Source organism: Halichoerus grypus, chromosome 3 (assembly GCF_964656455.1).
Source record: "Halichoerus grypus chromosome 3, mHalGry1.hap1.1, whole genome shotgun sequence".
NCBI classification, from domain to species: Eukaryota; Metazoa; Chordata; class Mammalia; order Carnivora; family Phocidae; genus Halichoerus; species Halichoerus grypus.
The window spans coordinates 154,625,405-154,642,154 of NC_135714.1; the positions used below are offsets into that span (position 1 = coordinate 154,625,405).

The 16,750-nt window shown below is 39.7% G+C and overlaps 1 protein-coding gene across 1 annotated transcript in view; it reads right to left on the minus strand.

The window, feature by feature from the left end:
- EXTL3 (exostosin like glycosyltransferase 3) overlaps nucleotides 1-16,750 on the minus strand; it is a 45,805-nt gene that overhangs the window by 17,389 nt on the left and 11,666 nt on the right. Inside the window, exon 2 of the mRNA XM_036100842.2 lies at nucleotides 13,294-13,421. Within this exon, the coding sequence (XP_035956735.1) occupies nucleotides 13,294-13,421 (128 nt within the window). The remainder of the gene's footprint in view (nucleotides 1-13,293; nucleotides 13,422-16,750) is intronic.

A 16,750-nucleotide genomic window follows, 5' to 3' on the forward strand; every position in this document is an offset into this window, starting at 1 on the left:
GGAACACAAGCAGGGTGAGTGGGAGAGGGAGAAGTAGGCTTCCCGCTGAGCAGGGAGTCCAATGCAGGGCTCGATCCCAGGACCCTGGGCTCATGACCTGAGCCGAAGGCAGACGCTTAATGACTGAACCACCCAGGTACCCCATCTTAAAAATTTTTAAAATAACAAAATTAGTCACAGGCTAAACAGGATAAAAACAAGCAAACAGTGCTATATGTAGCTCTTTAATAAGCACCTGCTTATTGCTCTTCTAACTTCTGGCCGCCAGCACTTCTCCAGCTTTTACAGAAAGAACAAGCTGGAATAACATGGGAAGGAAATAACTGAAGTTAAAAGTTTCCAACACGGGGTATGTACACCATCAAAAGAAGTGATCTTAGGACCATACAAATGAAAGATTCATAAATGCAAGAAATAATAAATTGAGGGGTGCCTGGGTGGCTCAGGAGGTTAAGCATCTGCCTTTGGCTCAGTCATGATCTCAGGGTCTTGGGATTGAGTGCTGCATTGGGATCCCTGCTCAAGGGGGAGTCTGCTTGTCCCTCTCCCCCTGCCCTAACTCCAGTGCATGCACTCTCTCTCTCTCTCAAATAAATAAAATCTTTAAAAAATAATAAACTGAGGCAAGATGGCAGAGGAGTAGGGGACCTAAATTTCATCTGGTCCCAGGAATTCAGCTGGATAGGAATCAAACCATTCTGAACACCTATGAACTCAACAGGAGACAGAAGAAAAGAATAGCAGCAACTCTCTGAACAGAAAAGCGACCACTTTCTGGAAGGTAGGACGTGCGGAGAAGTGAATCCGAGGCGATATTTGGGAGGATAGACGGCAGGGGAGGAGGCTTCCGTCAGCTGCTACTGGCAAGTGCTAGAGCAGCAGAGCACAAAATCGGAACTTTTAGAAGTCGGCTCCGCTGAGGGACGTCGTTCCCGTGGCTAAGCAGGGGGTGGAACCCTCGCTGGGACAGTGTGGTCTCAGGACCCTCGGGGTCACAGAAAGACCAGGGGTGCCTGAGTGTGGCAGAGCGCCCAGGTATCGTAGCAGGGAAGCCGGCTGCAGAGACCAAGTCGAGGAGCAGGCTCGCAGCTCAGGGTTGCCATAAACCGTGACCCGTGGCACAGTCAGGCCACTGCTCCTCCAGCAGGGACCCAACAAGTGGCAGATCCAGGGAGATTCCCCTTCCTCCCCTGGGAGGAGTGGCGTGGGAGCGCACCGCAGGGATATGCTGGGTTTGGAGACTCCACGTGGGGTCGTGTGCCAGAGATAGAAACACTCGGTCACAGGCCAGGTGAGCACAGAGTGCGGCCAGAGACCGGGGAGATGGGAGTGATTGACTGCTTTTCTCTGGGGGTGCACTGAAGAGCAGGGCCCCGAGTTCTCGGCTCCTCCGGGGCAGAGATTGGGAGGCTGCCATTTTCAATCTTCTCCTCCAAAGCTGTACGGAAAGCTTGCAGGGAACAAAAGCTACGGAGAGCAAACCTGAGCAGATTACTTAGCCCGGGACTGGCAATTATGCCTCTGGCAAAGACATTTGGGAACCATGGCAACAGGCCCCTCCCCCAGAAGATCAGCAAGAACAGCCAGCCAAGACCAAGTTTACCGATCAATGAGAACGGCAGAACTCCAACGCTAGGGGAATACTGCACATAGAATTCATGGCTTTTTTACCATGATTCTTTAGTCCTTCAAAGTTAATTTTTTTTCTTTCTTTTTTTTTTGAATTTTTCTTTTTCCCTTTTTCAACCAACATCTTATTGATCCCTTTTTAAAAAAATCTTTTTTATTTTTCATTTTTAGAGTCATATTCTATCCCTTCATAGTAGTTACCCTTATTTTTGGTAAGTTGTTCTCTTTAAAATTTGGGGATACAGTTTCTTCTAACAGACCAAAATATACCCTAAATCTCTAGTGTATGGCTTTGTTCTAGTCTCCTGCCTGATCACATTCTCTCCCCCCCGCCTTTTTTTTTTTAAATCCTCTTCTTTCTTTTTTCAACCAAATTATCAATTCCTTTTATAAAATCTTTTATAATTTTCATCTTTACAATCATATTCCATCCCTTCATCGTATTTACCCTTATTTTTCTACATATGTAAGTTTTTCTTCTTGAAAATTTTGGGAGGCACTTTCTTCTAACAGACCAAAATATGCCCAAAATCTAGTGTGTGGCACTGATCTATGCACCAGCCTGCTCATATTTGATCATATTCTGTTTTTTTGTTGTTTGCTTGTTTATCTTTTTCTTTTTCTTTTTTTCTTTCTTTCCCTTTCTTTTGCCCGGTTTCAGGTCTCTTCGGATTTCTTTAGTGTATATTTTTCTGGGGTCGTTGTTACCCTGTTAGCATTTTGTTCTCTCTTTCATCTATTCTCCTCTGGACAAAATGACAAGATGGAAAAAATCACCTCAAAAAAAAGAACAAGAGGCAGTACCGACTGCCAGGGACCTAATCAATACGGATATTAGTAAGATGTCAGAACTTGAGTTCAGAATGACGATTTTAAAGATACTAGCTGGGATTGAAAAAAGTGCCATTAGAGAAACCCTTTCTGGAGAAATAAAAGAACTAAAATCTAACCAAGTCGAAATCAAAAAGGCTATTAATGAGGTGCAATAAAAAATGGAGACTCTAACTGCTAGGATAAATGAGGCAGAAGAGAGAATCAGTGATATAGAAGACCAAATGATGGAGAATAAAGAAGCTGAGAAAAAGAGAGATAAACAACTACTGGATCACGAGGGCAGATTTCGAGATAAGTGATACCATAAGACAAAACAATATTAGAATAATTGGGATCCCAGAAGAAGAAGAAAGAGAGAGAGGGGCAGAAGGTATATTGGAGCAAATTATAGCAGAGAACTTCCCTAATTTGGGGAAGGAAACAGGCATCAAAATCCAGGAGGCACAGAGAACCCCTCTCAAAATCAATAAAAATAGGTCAACACCCCGACATCTAATAGTAAAACTTACGAGTCTCAGAGACAAAGAGAAAATCCTGAAAGCAGCTCGGGAGAAGAGATCTGTAACCTACAATGGTAGAAACATTAGATTGGCAACAGACCTATCCACAGAGACCTGGCAGGCCAGAAAGGACTGGCATGATATATTCAGAGCACTAAATGAGAAAAATACGCAGCCAAGAATACTATATCCAGCTAGGCTGTCACTGAAAATAGAAGGAGAGATAAAAAGCTTCCAGGACAAACAAAAACTAAAGGAATTTGCAAACATGAAATCAGCCCTACAAGAAATATTGAAAGGGGTCCTCTAAGCAAAGAGAGAGCCTAAAAGTAACATAGACCACAAAGAAACACAGACAATATACAGTAACAGTCACCTTACAGGCAATACAATGGCACTAAATTCATATCTTTCAATAGTTACCGTGAATGTAAATGGGCTAAATGCCCCAATCAAAAGACACAGGCTATCAGACTGGATAAAAAAACAAGACCCATCGATATGCTGTCTGCAAGAGACTCATTTTAGACCCAAAGACACCCCCAGATTGAAAGTGAGGGGGTGGAAAACCATTTACCATGCTAATGGACACCAAAAGAAAGCTGGGGTGGCAATCCTTATATCAGACAAATTAGATTTTAAACCAAAGACTGTAATAAGAGATGAGGAAGGACACTATATCCTACTTAAAGGGTCTATCCAACAAGAAGATCTAACAATTGTAAATATCTATGCCCCTAACATGGGAGCAGCCAATTTTATAAGCCAATTAATAACAAAAGCAAAGAAACACATCAACAACAATACAATAATAGTGGGGGACTTTAACACCACCCTCACTGAAATGGACAGATCATCTAAGCAAAAGATCAACAAGGAAATAAAGACTTTAAATGACACACTGGACCAAATGGACTTCACAGACATATTCAGAACATTCCATCCCAAAGCAACAAGATACACATTCTTCTCTAGTGCCCATGGAACATTCTCCAGAATAGATCACATCCTAGGTCACAAATCAGGCCTCAATCGTTACCAAAAGATTGGGATCATTCCCTGCCTATTTTCAGGCCACAATGCTTTGAAACTAGAACTCAATCACAAGAGGAAAGTCGGAAAGAACTCAAATACATGGAGGCTAAAGAACATCCTACTAAAGAACGAATGGGTCAACCAGGAAATTAAAGAAGAATTTTAAAAATTCATGGAAACAAATGAAAATGAAAACACAACTGTTCAAAGTCTTTGGGATGCACCAAAGGCAGTCCTAAGAGGAAAGTATATAGCAATACAAGCCTTTCTCAAGAAACAAGAAAGGTCTCAAATACACAACCAAACACTACCCCTAAAGGAGCTGAAGAAAGAACAGCAAATAAAGCCTAAACCCAGCAGGAGAAGAGAAATAATAAAGATCAGAACAGAAATCAATGAAATAGAAACCAAAAGAACAGTAGAACAGATTAACGAAACTAGGAGCTGGTTCTTTGAAAGAATTAACAAGATTGATAAACGCCTGGCCAGACTTATCAAAAAGAAAAGAGAAAGGACCCAAATAAATAAAATCATGAATGAAAGAGGAGAGACCACAACCAACATCAAAGAAATACAATTATAAGAACATATTATGAGCAACTATATGCCAGCAAATTAGATAAACTGGAAGAAATGGATGCATTCCTAGAGATGTATAAACTACCAAAACTGAACCAGGAAGAAATAGAAAATCTGAACAGACCTATAACCACTAAGGAAATTGAAGCAGTCATCAAAAATCGCCCAACAAACAAAAGCCCAGGGCCAGATGGCTTCCCAGGGGAATTCTACCAAACATTTAAAAAAGAACTAATACGTATTCTTCTGAAACTGTTCCAAAAAATAGAAAGGGAAGGAAAACTTCCAAACTCGTTTTATGAGGCCATCATTACCTTGATCCCAAAACCAGACAAAGACCCCATCAAAAAAGAGAATTACAGACCAATATCCTCGATGAACATGGATGCAAAAATTCTCACCAAAATACTAGCCAATAGGATCCAACAGTACATTAAAAGGATTATTCACCACGACCAAGTAGGATTTATGCCTGAGCTGCAAGGTTGGTTCAACATCCACAAATCAATCAATGTGATACATTAATAAAAGAAAGAACAAGGACCATATGATCCTCTCAATACATGCAGAAAAAGCCTCTGACAAAGTACAGCATCCTTTCTTGATCAAAACTCTTCAGAGTATAGGCATAGAGGGTACATACCTCAATATCATAAAAGCCATCCATGAAAAACCCACAGCAAATATCATTCTCAATGGGGAAAAACAGAGCTTTCCCCCTAAGGTCAGAAACACGGCAGGGATGTCCACTTTCACCACTGCTATTCAACATAGCATTAGAAGTCCTAGCCACAGCAATCAGACAACAAAAAGAAATCAAAGGCATCCAAGTCGGCAAAAAAGAAGTCAAACTCTCACTCTTTGCAGATGATATGATACTTTATGTGGAAAACCCAAAAAACTCCACCCCAAAACTGCTAGAACTCATACAGGAATTCAGTAAAGTGGCAGGATATAAAATCAATGCACAGAAGTCAGTGGCATTCCTATACACCAACAAGACAGAAGAAAGAGAAATTAAGGAGTCGATCCCATTTACAACTGCACTCAAAACCATAAGATACCTAGGAATAAATCTAAGCAAAGAGGCAAAGAATCTGTACTCAGAAAACTATAAAATACTCATGAAAGAAATTGAGGAAGACACAAAGAAATGGAAAAACGTTCCATGCTCATGGATTGGAAGAACAAATATTGTGAAGATGTCAATGCTACCTAGAGCAATCTACACATTCAATGCAATCCCTATCAAAATACCACCACTTTTTTCAAAGAAATGGAACAAATAATCCTAAAATTTGTATGGAACCAGAAAAGACCTCGAATAGCCAGAGGAATGTTGAAAAAGAAAAGCAAAGCTGGCGGCATCACAATTCCGGACTTCCAGCTCTATTACAAAGCTGTCATCATCAAGACAGTATGGTACTGGCACAAAAACAGACACATAGATCAATGGAACAGAATAGAGAGCCCAGAAATGGACCCTCAACTCTATGGTCAACTAATCTTTGACAAAGCAGGAAAGAATGTCCAATGGAAAAAAGACAGTCTCTTCAACAAATGGTCTTGGGAAAACTGGACAGCCACATGCAGAAGAATGAAACTAGACCATTTCCTTACACCACACACAAAAATAGACTCAAAATGGTTGAAAGACCTAAATGTGAGACAGGAATCCATCAAAATCCTAAAGGAGAACACAGGCAGCAACCTCTTTGACCTCAGCCACAGCAACTTCTTCCTAGAAACATCGCCAAAGGCAAGGGAAGCAAGGGCAAAAATGAACTATTGGGACTTCATCAAGATAAAAAGCTTTTGCACAGCAAAAGAAACAGTCAACAAAACCAAAAGACAACCGACAGAATGGGAGAAGATATTTGCAAATGACATATCAGATAAAAGGCTAGTATCCAAAATCTATTAAGAACTTATTAAACTCAACACCCAAAGAACAAATAAATGATCCAGTCAAGAAATGGGCAGAAGACATGAACAGACATTTTTCCAAAGAAGACATCCAAATGGCCAACAGACACATGAAAAAGTGCTCAACACCACTCGGCATTAGGGAAATCCAAATCAAAACCTCAGTGAGATACCACCTCACACCAGTCAGAATGGCTAAAATTAACAAGTCAGGAAACGACAGATGTTGGCAGGATGCGGAGAAAGGGGAACTCTCCTACACTGTTGGTGGGAATGCAAGCTGGTGCAGCCACTCTGGAAAACAGTATGGAGGTTCCTCAAAAAGTTGAAAATAGAGCTAGCATACGATCCAGCAATTGCACTACTGGGTATTTACCCCAAAGATACAAATGTAGGGATCCAAAGGGGTACGTGCACCCAGATGTTTATAGCAGCAATGTCCACAATAGCCAAACTACGGAAAGAGCCAAGATGTCCATCGACAGATGAATGGATAAAGAAGATGTGGTATATATATACAATGGAATATTATGCAGCCATCAAAAGGAATGAAATCTTGCCATTTGCAATGACGTGGATGGAACTGGAGGGTATTATGCTGAGCGAAATAAGTCAATCAGAGAAAGACATGTATCATATGACCTCACTGATACGACGAATTCTTAATCTCAGGAAACAAACTGAGGGTTGCTGGAGTGGTGGGGGTGGGAGGGATGGGGTGGCTGGGTGATAGACATTGGGGAGGGTATGTGCAATGGTGAGTGCTGTGAATTGTGTAAGACTGTTGAATCACAGACCTGTACCTCTGAAACAAATAATACATTATATGTTAAAAAAAAAAAAAAAAAGATAGCAGGAAGGGAAACATGAAGGGGGGGAGATCGGAGGGGGAGATAAACCATGAGAGACGATGGACTCTGAGAAACAAACTGAGGGGAGGGGGGTGGGGGGATGGGTTAGCCTAGTGATGGGTATTAAAGAGGGCACGTACTGCATGGAGCACTGGGTGTTATACACAATGAATCATGGAACACTACATCAAAAACTAATGATGTAATGTATGGTGATTAACATAACATAATAAAATAATAATAATAAACTGAAAATTCAGTATATTTCTAGGATAAACTTTTATATCATCTCCAAACTTATAGATAATGTAGAACAAATAAAATCAATTCCCCAATTTCACAGGCTAAAATCAGAAAGCTGAAAGCACTTACACACTCCAGAAACCTATAGCCCTGTAGAAGGGCTTCAGGAGTCCTGTAAACAATGAACCACTACATCCTCACTCCGCCTAACCCCCAAACAAGATTTAAACTGCTTGAGAAACTCTCTCATCATTTACATGGAACTTCAACTCCTAAAAGACAAAAGATCTCATTCCAAAAGAGTTCCTCTCCTATTAAGTTTGAAAGCAATTAATCTAGTCCGATAGATGAGAAACCACAACTTCTATCACAATATAACAGTCTTCTAGATGAGCCTTCTGCCATCTCCTACCCAAGTCCTACACCTCAGTCCTAATTTATTTCCTAAAAATGGCTCCAAATTACTAACCTAAAAAGCTGTAAGATGTTTTCATGATATATTTGAATGTAAGAATTGCTAATAAATACCACTGGGACATCCAAATGTTATTATCAATATTCCTAAAAATATTGATCTTTTCAAATGCCTATTGCTCCTACTAGTACTACCCATAAAGCAGAATAGGAAACTGAATATTTCAATCATCTGATTTGGTTGATTTAAATAAATATAATGTAATAAATTCTTAATAAGGCAGAATCTCACTGGCTACATACATGATATCAAAAGATAACATATCTAATTTGTTAAGGGCTGTCAAATCACGATACAGTCAACTGGGTGTTAATTATTTATTAAATAATAAGGAAAAAAGTCCATATGGAAGCAATGGTATAAGATAAACTCAGATAAAGGCTTAACTAAATTCCTGGGACAGCACATCAGTAGTTTTAGATAGTATGGTCTCAGTGGATATTTGAAAGTTAGGCATTTTAAAAGACTGAATATAGGGACACCTTAGTGGCTCAGTTGGTTAAGGGTCTGACTCTTGATTTTGGCTCAGGTCATGATCTCAGGGTTGTGAGATCTAGGTGAATCCAGCTCCACCCTCAGCAGGAGTCTGCTTCTCTTCCTCTCCCTCTGTCCCTCCCCTGCTCCTGTGCCTGGGCTCTAAAATAAATAAATCTTTAAAATAAATAAATAAAATATCAAATATAAATAATGCTACCAATTTACATAAAAATGTTGCCCATAATCAGTTCCTTAATTATACTCAAACTTGCACTGCACTAAATGTTTTTAACATATGTGCCGTATTATAGGTCAGGCTTTGGTATACTTCACCTTTAATGAATTGTTCTTTAAATGTGTTAGTATTTTAATTACCAACACACTGTATTTTTTTTTAAAGATTTATTTATTCACTTTAGAGAGAGAGCACAGGGAGGGGCTGAGGGACAGGGAGAGAGAAACTCCAGCAGACTCCTGGCTCAGAACTAACCTAGGGCTCAATCCCACGACCCTGAGATCATGACCTGAGGAGAAATCAAGAGTCCGATGCTCAGCCAACTGCACCAACCAGGGGCCCCCCAACACACTATAACAGGAAAAAAGTTTCAAAGGTGATTTTATAGCTCAAACTTCAAAATAAAAAATTCGCTAGATAAATGAAACTTCAAAAAACTAAGGAAAATTTTAGAAATAATGAAATCAAGATAGAATTCCACTGAAGAATTTGAATCATGAGTAATATTCTTCTATTTACATTTCAAACTTAAATACTATCACCTTGGAAATAAGTGCATCAATTCAACCTTTTTGTGGTATGAACTTCGGCACATCATTTACCACACATCATTTCCATATTAGTACAGTCAGTTCAATAAAAACAAAAAACTGTTAACAGTTCAAATACTACATATTTTAAATAAAGACATATTTTTAAGTATGCAAGATCAAAACAATTTTTAATGAGTTACCTGAATGAAGCAAAAGATGTTACTGTTCATTTTTTTTTAAGATTTTATTTATTTAGTTGAGAGAGAGAGAGAGAGAGCAAATGAGCACGAGCTGGGTGAGGGGCAGAAGGAGAAGCAGACTCCCCACTGAGCAGGGAGCCCGAGTTAATTTTTTTTAAAAGATTTATTTATTTGAGAGAGAGAGAGAGGGAGAGTGCGTGCAAGTGGGGGGGGGGGAAGGAAAGGGGGAGGAGCAGAGGGAGAGGAACAAGCAGACTCCCAGCTGAGCACAGAGCCTGATGCAGGGCTCTATCCCATCACCCTGGGATCATGACCTAAGCTGAAATCAAGAGTTGGACGCTTAACTAACTTAGCCACCCATGAGCCCCATTACTGTTAATTTTTAAGTGAAAGCTGATTTTATGATCTTCGAAACTTAGGCAAAACAGTTTTGAATAAAGATCAGTAAATATTTAAGATATTAGAGTATATTAAAGTACATTTACATTTAATGTAAAGTATTACATTTAAGGTACATTTAGTACATTAAAGTCCCTATTAAACTAATGTTTTCAAGATTCACCCATACAATAACTCATATCAGTACTTCACTCCTTTTTATTGCTAAATAGTATTCCATTGTATGGATATATCACCTTTTTTTTAAATCCATTCATTAGCTGATGGATGTTTGGGTTATTTACACTTCTTTTGTTATTTTTTAACAACTGATTTTTTTGTGTGTGGCAAAATACATGTAACATAAATTTACCATTTTAATCATGTTTACGTGCACAGTTCAATGGCATTAAATATATTCACACTGTACAACCATCACCTCCATCCAACTCCAGAAGTTTTTCATCTTCCCAACCTGAAACTCTGTGCCTATTAAACACTAAACTCCTGGGGTGCCTGGGTGGCTCAGTCGGTTAAGTCTCTGCGTTCAGCTCAGGTCATGATCCCAGTGGGATCGAGCCCCCAGTCACATCGGGCTTCCTGCTCAGCAGGGAATCTGCCTCTCCCTCTCTCTCTCTGCCCCTCCCCCTCCTCTGCTCTCTCTCTCTCTCTCTCTCTCTCTCTCCAATAAATAAAATCTTAAAAAAAAAAAAAAACAACAACAACAACACTTAAGTCCCCATTCCTGCCTTCCTCCAGTCCCTGGCAACCACCATTCGACTATCTGTCGCTGTGAATCTGACGTAAGTAGAATCATATGAATCATATGATATTTATCCTTCTGTGCTGCTTGTACTTGTTGACTATTATAAATAATGCTGCTATGAACATTCATGTACTGCTTTTGTATGGGCGTACATTTCAATTCTCGTGGGTCCCCTTTGTTTTACCTGTCCATTAAGAACTTATCTGCCTCTTTCTTTGTTACATAAGTTGAAGTTAGCCAAACCCATATTATCTTTTGCCTGAGGAGGTAGTTCTTGTTATACCTGCCTTTTCCTTTTGAACCTAGGTCTGTTCCACTCCCATTAGGGTGAAATAAGCCAACTGAAGAGATAAGAAAAAGCTTTTAGATCAAAGGATGCCCAAACAAACGAGAAGAGTCAGGGTGATGAAAGGTCAGGTAGTACAGCCAGAAATAATCCTCTAGTTCCACACCAGAGGCTCAACCACAAATTCCCGATGATTGTTAAGAAAGTCTTACAACTTAATAATAAAAAGACAAATAATCCAAATAACAATGGGCAAAGGATCTGAAAAGACATTTCTTGAAAGAAGATACACAAATGGTTCCTAGGCACATGAAAAGATACTCAATTTCATTAGTCATTAGGGAAATGCAAATCAAAACCATATTGAGGGGTGCCTGGGTGGCTCAGTCGTTAAGCGTCTGCCTTCGGCTCAGGTCGTGATCCCAGGGTCCTGGGATCGAGCCCCACATCGGGCTCCCTGCACCGCGGGGAAGCCTGCTTCTCCCTCTCCTACTCCCCCTGCTTGTGTTCCCTCTCTCACTATGTCTCTCTCTGTCAAATAAATAAATAAAATCTTTAAAAAAAAAAAAAAAACATATTGAAATAGCATTTCACACACAGTAGGATGGCTATAAATAAAAAACAAAAATAGCAAGTACTGTCAAGGACATGGAGAAATTAGAACCCTAATATACTGCTGATGGCAATATAAAATGGTGCAACCTCTGTAGAAAACAATATAGCAGTTCCTCAAAATGTTAAAGAGCTCCTATATGATTCACTGATTCCACTCCAACATATATATCCAAGAGAAAGGAAATACAAATGCATACAAACGCTTGTACATGAATTTTCATAGCAGCCTTATTCAATAACCAAGAAGTGGAAATGACCCAAATGTCCATCAACAGATAAAAGGACGAACAACATGTGTATATCTATACAGAATTAAGTATCGACGCATGCTATGAGATGGATGAACATTTTAAACACTAGGTTAAGTGAAAGGACCGTTACAAAACAGCACATATTATATGGTACCATTTATAGACAATGTCCACAAAAAGCAAATTTATAGAGGCACAGGTAGATTAATGGTTGCCTAGGGCTTAGAGCAGTTGGAGGGAATGGGAAGTGACCAGTTATGGGTACACAGGATTTCTTTTGGCGGTAATGAAGATTTCTAAAAAGATCATGGTGATGGTTGCATAACTCTGTAAATACACTTAAAACCACTGAATGATACACTCAAATGACTGAATTGTATGACATGTGAATTGTATTTAATAAATGTTACCAAAACTGAATTGTGAGAAAATGATCACAAACTTGGATGTCACAGTAAATGTCAAATTGCTTCAAAAGTCTCTAAGGCCTACCCTCAATTTTTGTACTTACCTCACTGTGGACAGATAATAAACTGCCCATGGCCTGCATACCAGTCCATAATACACTGTGACTAACCCTGATCTACTCCATTCTCTTACCTGTAATGCTCCCTCAACTGGGATATCTAAGCCCCAGTAGAACTACTAAGAGTCAAAAAAACAATATAGTTAGTGTAGTGGGTGACTCCACGTTCTGGAGTCAGACAAACCTGCACTTGAATTCCAGCTCTGCCACTTACTTTCTAGCGTCATGGTTTGGTTCTCCTGGATCTCAATTTAGTCCCATGTAAAATGGAGATGAGTACAACTTACATCATCAAATTTTAGTATTACTGAGATAAACCACACAAAGTGCTCAGCCAGTCTCCGGCACACAGTATGGGTTCAACAAATGTCATGCACTGTCATCCTCAGAACCACCTCCTCCATCTCCTCCCCCTCTTTTTCCTCTTGGATCTTTGCATCCAACCCCATCTTTCCCTAAGTCTTTCAAGCCCCAGGACTCTGGCACCGTTCCATTGCCCTAACACATAGCAACATGTTGCTTCTGCCTGACTGGGAGCTATTCCCCATTGCTGTAAACACAAAAACCTCACATTTCCTTCAGGAAACTACCCCTTTCCTCCACTCAGTCCCTATGGTTTGTGGTAGGAAGATGATGCACTTCCAGCTCCAGGGCCAGGAAGATAACCCTGGTCCAGCCAATCACAGAATCCATCTCTCTGGCCTCAGAGGAAGAGCCTTTGCGAAATCGAAGGCAACAAAGAGGAAAGCAAAACCTCAAGATGAAGAGAAAATGGAGTTCTCCGACATCACCTAAGACCCAAAATCCAGCTATGTCCTAAGTCAGCCCTTACTACCTCTGAGGATTTGTGTTACTATCAGCCAAGAAATTCATTTTGCTGCCTAATCCAAGTCTGAGTTGGTTTTCTGTCACTTGCAAACAAAAGTGTTTCTTGTTTGAAAGTCAGCTGCTCACCGAAACCCAAACATGATTTCATCGTGGCGGAGGTGAGCATCATCATCAATAGACAGGATGGCCTCTGTCTCAATTTCATTCCAGGGCAAGAATCGATTGTTCAAACTGTTCTTCTCAGTACGGACCACCTGTAAGGAGGAAGTAAAAACACTAATGATCAATGCCGCATTACACAATGCAAAACCAAAACTGCCTTTAGGTCAAAGGAGACTGTAGCTAAATTTACTAAATAATCTTGCCCGGTTGCCTACAGCTTGTAAAACCTAGCACATGCCTTTCAGGAATAGGAACTGCCTTATAATTCAGCAAATGTATAAGGAGTTCACATTTTAAGCTTTAGTCATTTGCTAACTAATTTTCTTGTGAAACAAGCTAAAGCTGAGGATTATTTTACATAAGTGATAAACACAGTCTCAGGAAATCAAAAATAACTTTCCCAAGAGAACACAAGGTGGCAGAGTAGAACTGAGATTATAATTCCCAGCTCAAATCCCCAGGCTTGCTCATAAATTTTTAAAATTTATGTGTTTTAAACCCAACTCAGAAATCCCCTGAGTCTGTGTCATTTCTGATGCCTAATTTTAAGGTTTATTTAAAAAAAAAAAAAAAAAAAAAGGAGAGCCCACCCAGGAGAGGTTACCTCACCTTTACAATTCCCACCTGTAGCACTGACTACACATACAAAAACTTTTTCTTGCAAGAGGTACCTAATTCAGAAAAATTAACTGCTGTGTCCACAGCAAATCCCTATTCAAAGAATCTCTATCCAAAGTGACCCATATATGCAAAGCAGTATTTTCTTCATAAAACAAAGATTAGTGCCCAAACAGAACTATATTATAAAAAAAATTTTTTTATTTAGACTTTACCTTAGATAAGTACAGTTTACTACAACATAGGTAGTAGCTTTGTTAATCACTTTGCCCAATACTCAAATGAGGATGACCATACTCAATACTTTAATAGCTCATTTTATTTTTATGGTATCTATATCTAATTAATCCAACTAATGAGGAACTATCATTTTATTCTCAAAAAAACAGAAACAAAGAGAACTTCCTGAAGAATCATCTTTTTAGAAAGACTGGAAGGGTCACCTTACTTTCAACAGAAACTTTTACTTGTACTGAGAATAAGCTTTACCTAGCTTGATGAATGGAATTACATGCACAGCCTAAAAGTTTATGAATGTTTTCAAAGGTACTCCTATGATCTCACAAATATGGTCTCTTCAGCTTAAAATACTTTTCTCCTATTCTTCTACCAAAATTATTCTCTCCCTAGAGACCCAGCTCTCACGCCTCCTGTCACTTCCTCCGTCTTCAAAATTAATCATTTCTGTGTTAGTCCACATACTTCAATTAAATCATTCTAAGACACTTAGAATCCAATTAGTTCAGAGCTAAAAGGGCCTTGGAGGTCATAAGGTCCAACTCTCCCCTGTACACAGACGACAAGTGGCAGAGCTGAGGCTCTAACTCCAAAGCAGTCTTCTTCTGCTAAACTTACATTAAATTTAGAGCTCTCATCAAACCAAAGCCCTATGGAAAATGCATTATTAATTGTGTACCATCAAGAAAGAAAAATGCTGCCAAATAAGCACGTGAAATAGTTTATCACTTAGAATGCTTACTTTATTAAAGAGCTTCTTAAGACTCTGCCCCAGCCCCAGAGGAGTTCCTCGCAAGGCAAGAGAAGAAAGGACCTCTAATAGATTTGCTACTACAGAGAACAGATGTCAGAGCCAAGTGATAGACACGGAAATCCACCTTGCCCTGAAGCATGTTTGGCCAGTATAAAAAAATCCCTGGGCTTAAAGCCTCGTCTCCCAAGCTCAGATTCAGCAGTTATAGAATAAAGCACTGAGGTCTGGGTCGGGGAAAAGAGCAAGGAGGGGGAGATGATCAAGTACTCACCATAGAAGCTGCTGGGCTCCATCCCCAAGGAGCAGGAAAGTGGCCGGAAGTAGAAGCCAAATGCCAACCTCAGCAACCATAAAATGCCATCTATCTTAAGATGCACCCAATTTTAGAGATGTTAAAATGTTAATAATGTCCACCTTACAATCAATGGACTATGGCATCTGTTTGCTCAACCACACCCAACAAACTACCCTTGGTCCTTCATTTTACTTTCCTAACATGCCTAGCATTCACTTAATATAGAACTGCAATTCTGCCAGTTCAGGTGAACAAAGCTCCCCTCTCAACTCTAGCAATGAATACACATAGCTTAAAATGAAGAAGAAATAACTGAAAAATCCATTTCTTGAATATTCAATTGTAGATCATCAGTTTTGCAGGTTAGACACCAGGAGGATTATCTTACAGCAAAATTAGTAATCCAGGAACATAGCACAGAGCTTTAGTACTCAAAGTGTGAGCCAAAGACCAGCAACAGGGGCCTCCCTGTCCTCCCTAGGACTCTCTTAGAAATCCAGGCCTACCCCAAACCTACCAAGTCAGAACCTGCAAAATCCCCCGGTGATTCCTATTTTGAGAGGGTTGGTAGAGGAAAAAGCAAGGCTTTGGAGCCAATCAGAAAAGCCTGAGTTTAAATTCCAACTCTACTACTTACTTGTTGTGCAAAGGTAAGGAAGCAACCTCTCTGCTAAATGAATATAGCAAGCACCATGTTGTGTGCAGAAATGGAACTTGTTTGTCAGCCAAACTTGACAATCTTATAAACAATCTAACTCACTTTAAAAACAAGAAGCAACAACAAAAACTAAAATAGTCGTGATCTGATGCCTATGGCATATCCAAAATTTTTATCCAATTTACAAAGTAAATCAAATCAAGAGGACCTGCTTGTTCATTGGAAGACTGAGAACTGAAAATCTAATACCAAATGTGTTTTAGCATAGATTTCACATCCATTTTTTTAGCAAGGTTATTAAAGTCCATTAAGAACAACTACTATGGGGGCACCTGGGTGGCTCAGATGGTTAAGCGTCTGTCTTTGGCTCAGGTCATAATCCCAGAGTCCTGGGATCGAGCCCCGCGTCCAGCTCCCTAATCAACAGGGAGCCTGCTTCTCCCTCTCCCTCTGCCTCTCCCTGCGCTGGTGCACTCTCTCTCAAATAAATCTTAAAAAAAAAAAAAAAAAAGAACAACTATTGTGGATTCCAGAAATACAGTACACATACTACCTCTGCTCATCCTGGCACAACTCCTCTGGGCTGAATGGAAGCAAGATTTTCAGGGTAAGGGAACTGATGCAATAGCCATCAGAATAAAAGAAATAATTTAAGAATTCAGAGAAACACAACATCATGAATTGCAGCAGCTTATTTCTGGTTAGCTCACAAACAACTGTGGTTAATAAGTCTGCTTTCACAATTTACAGCAGGGATTCTCAACTCTGAGTGATTCTGCCCACCAAGAAACATTTAAAACAGTATCTATGGACATTTGTGGTTGTCACTACTGGTGGTGGAAGGGGGTAAGCTACTCAT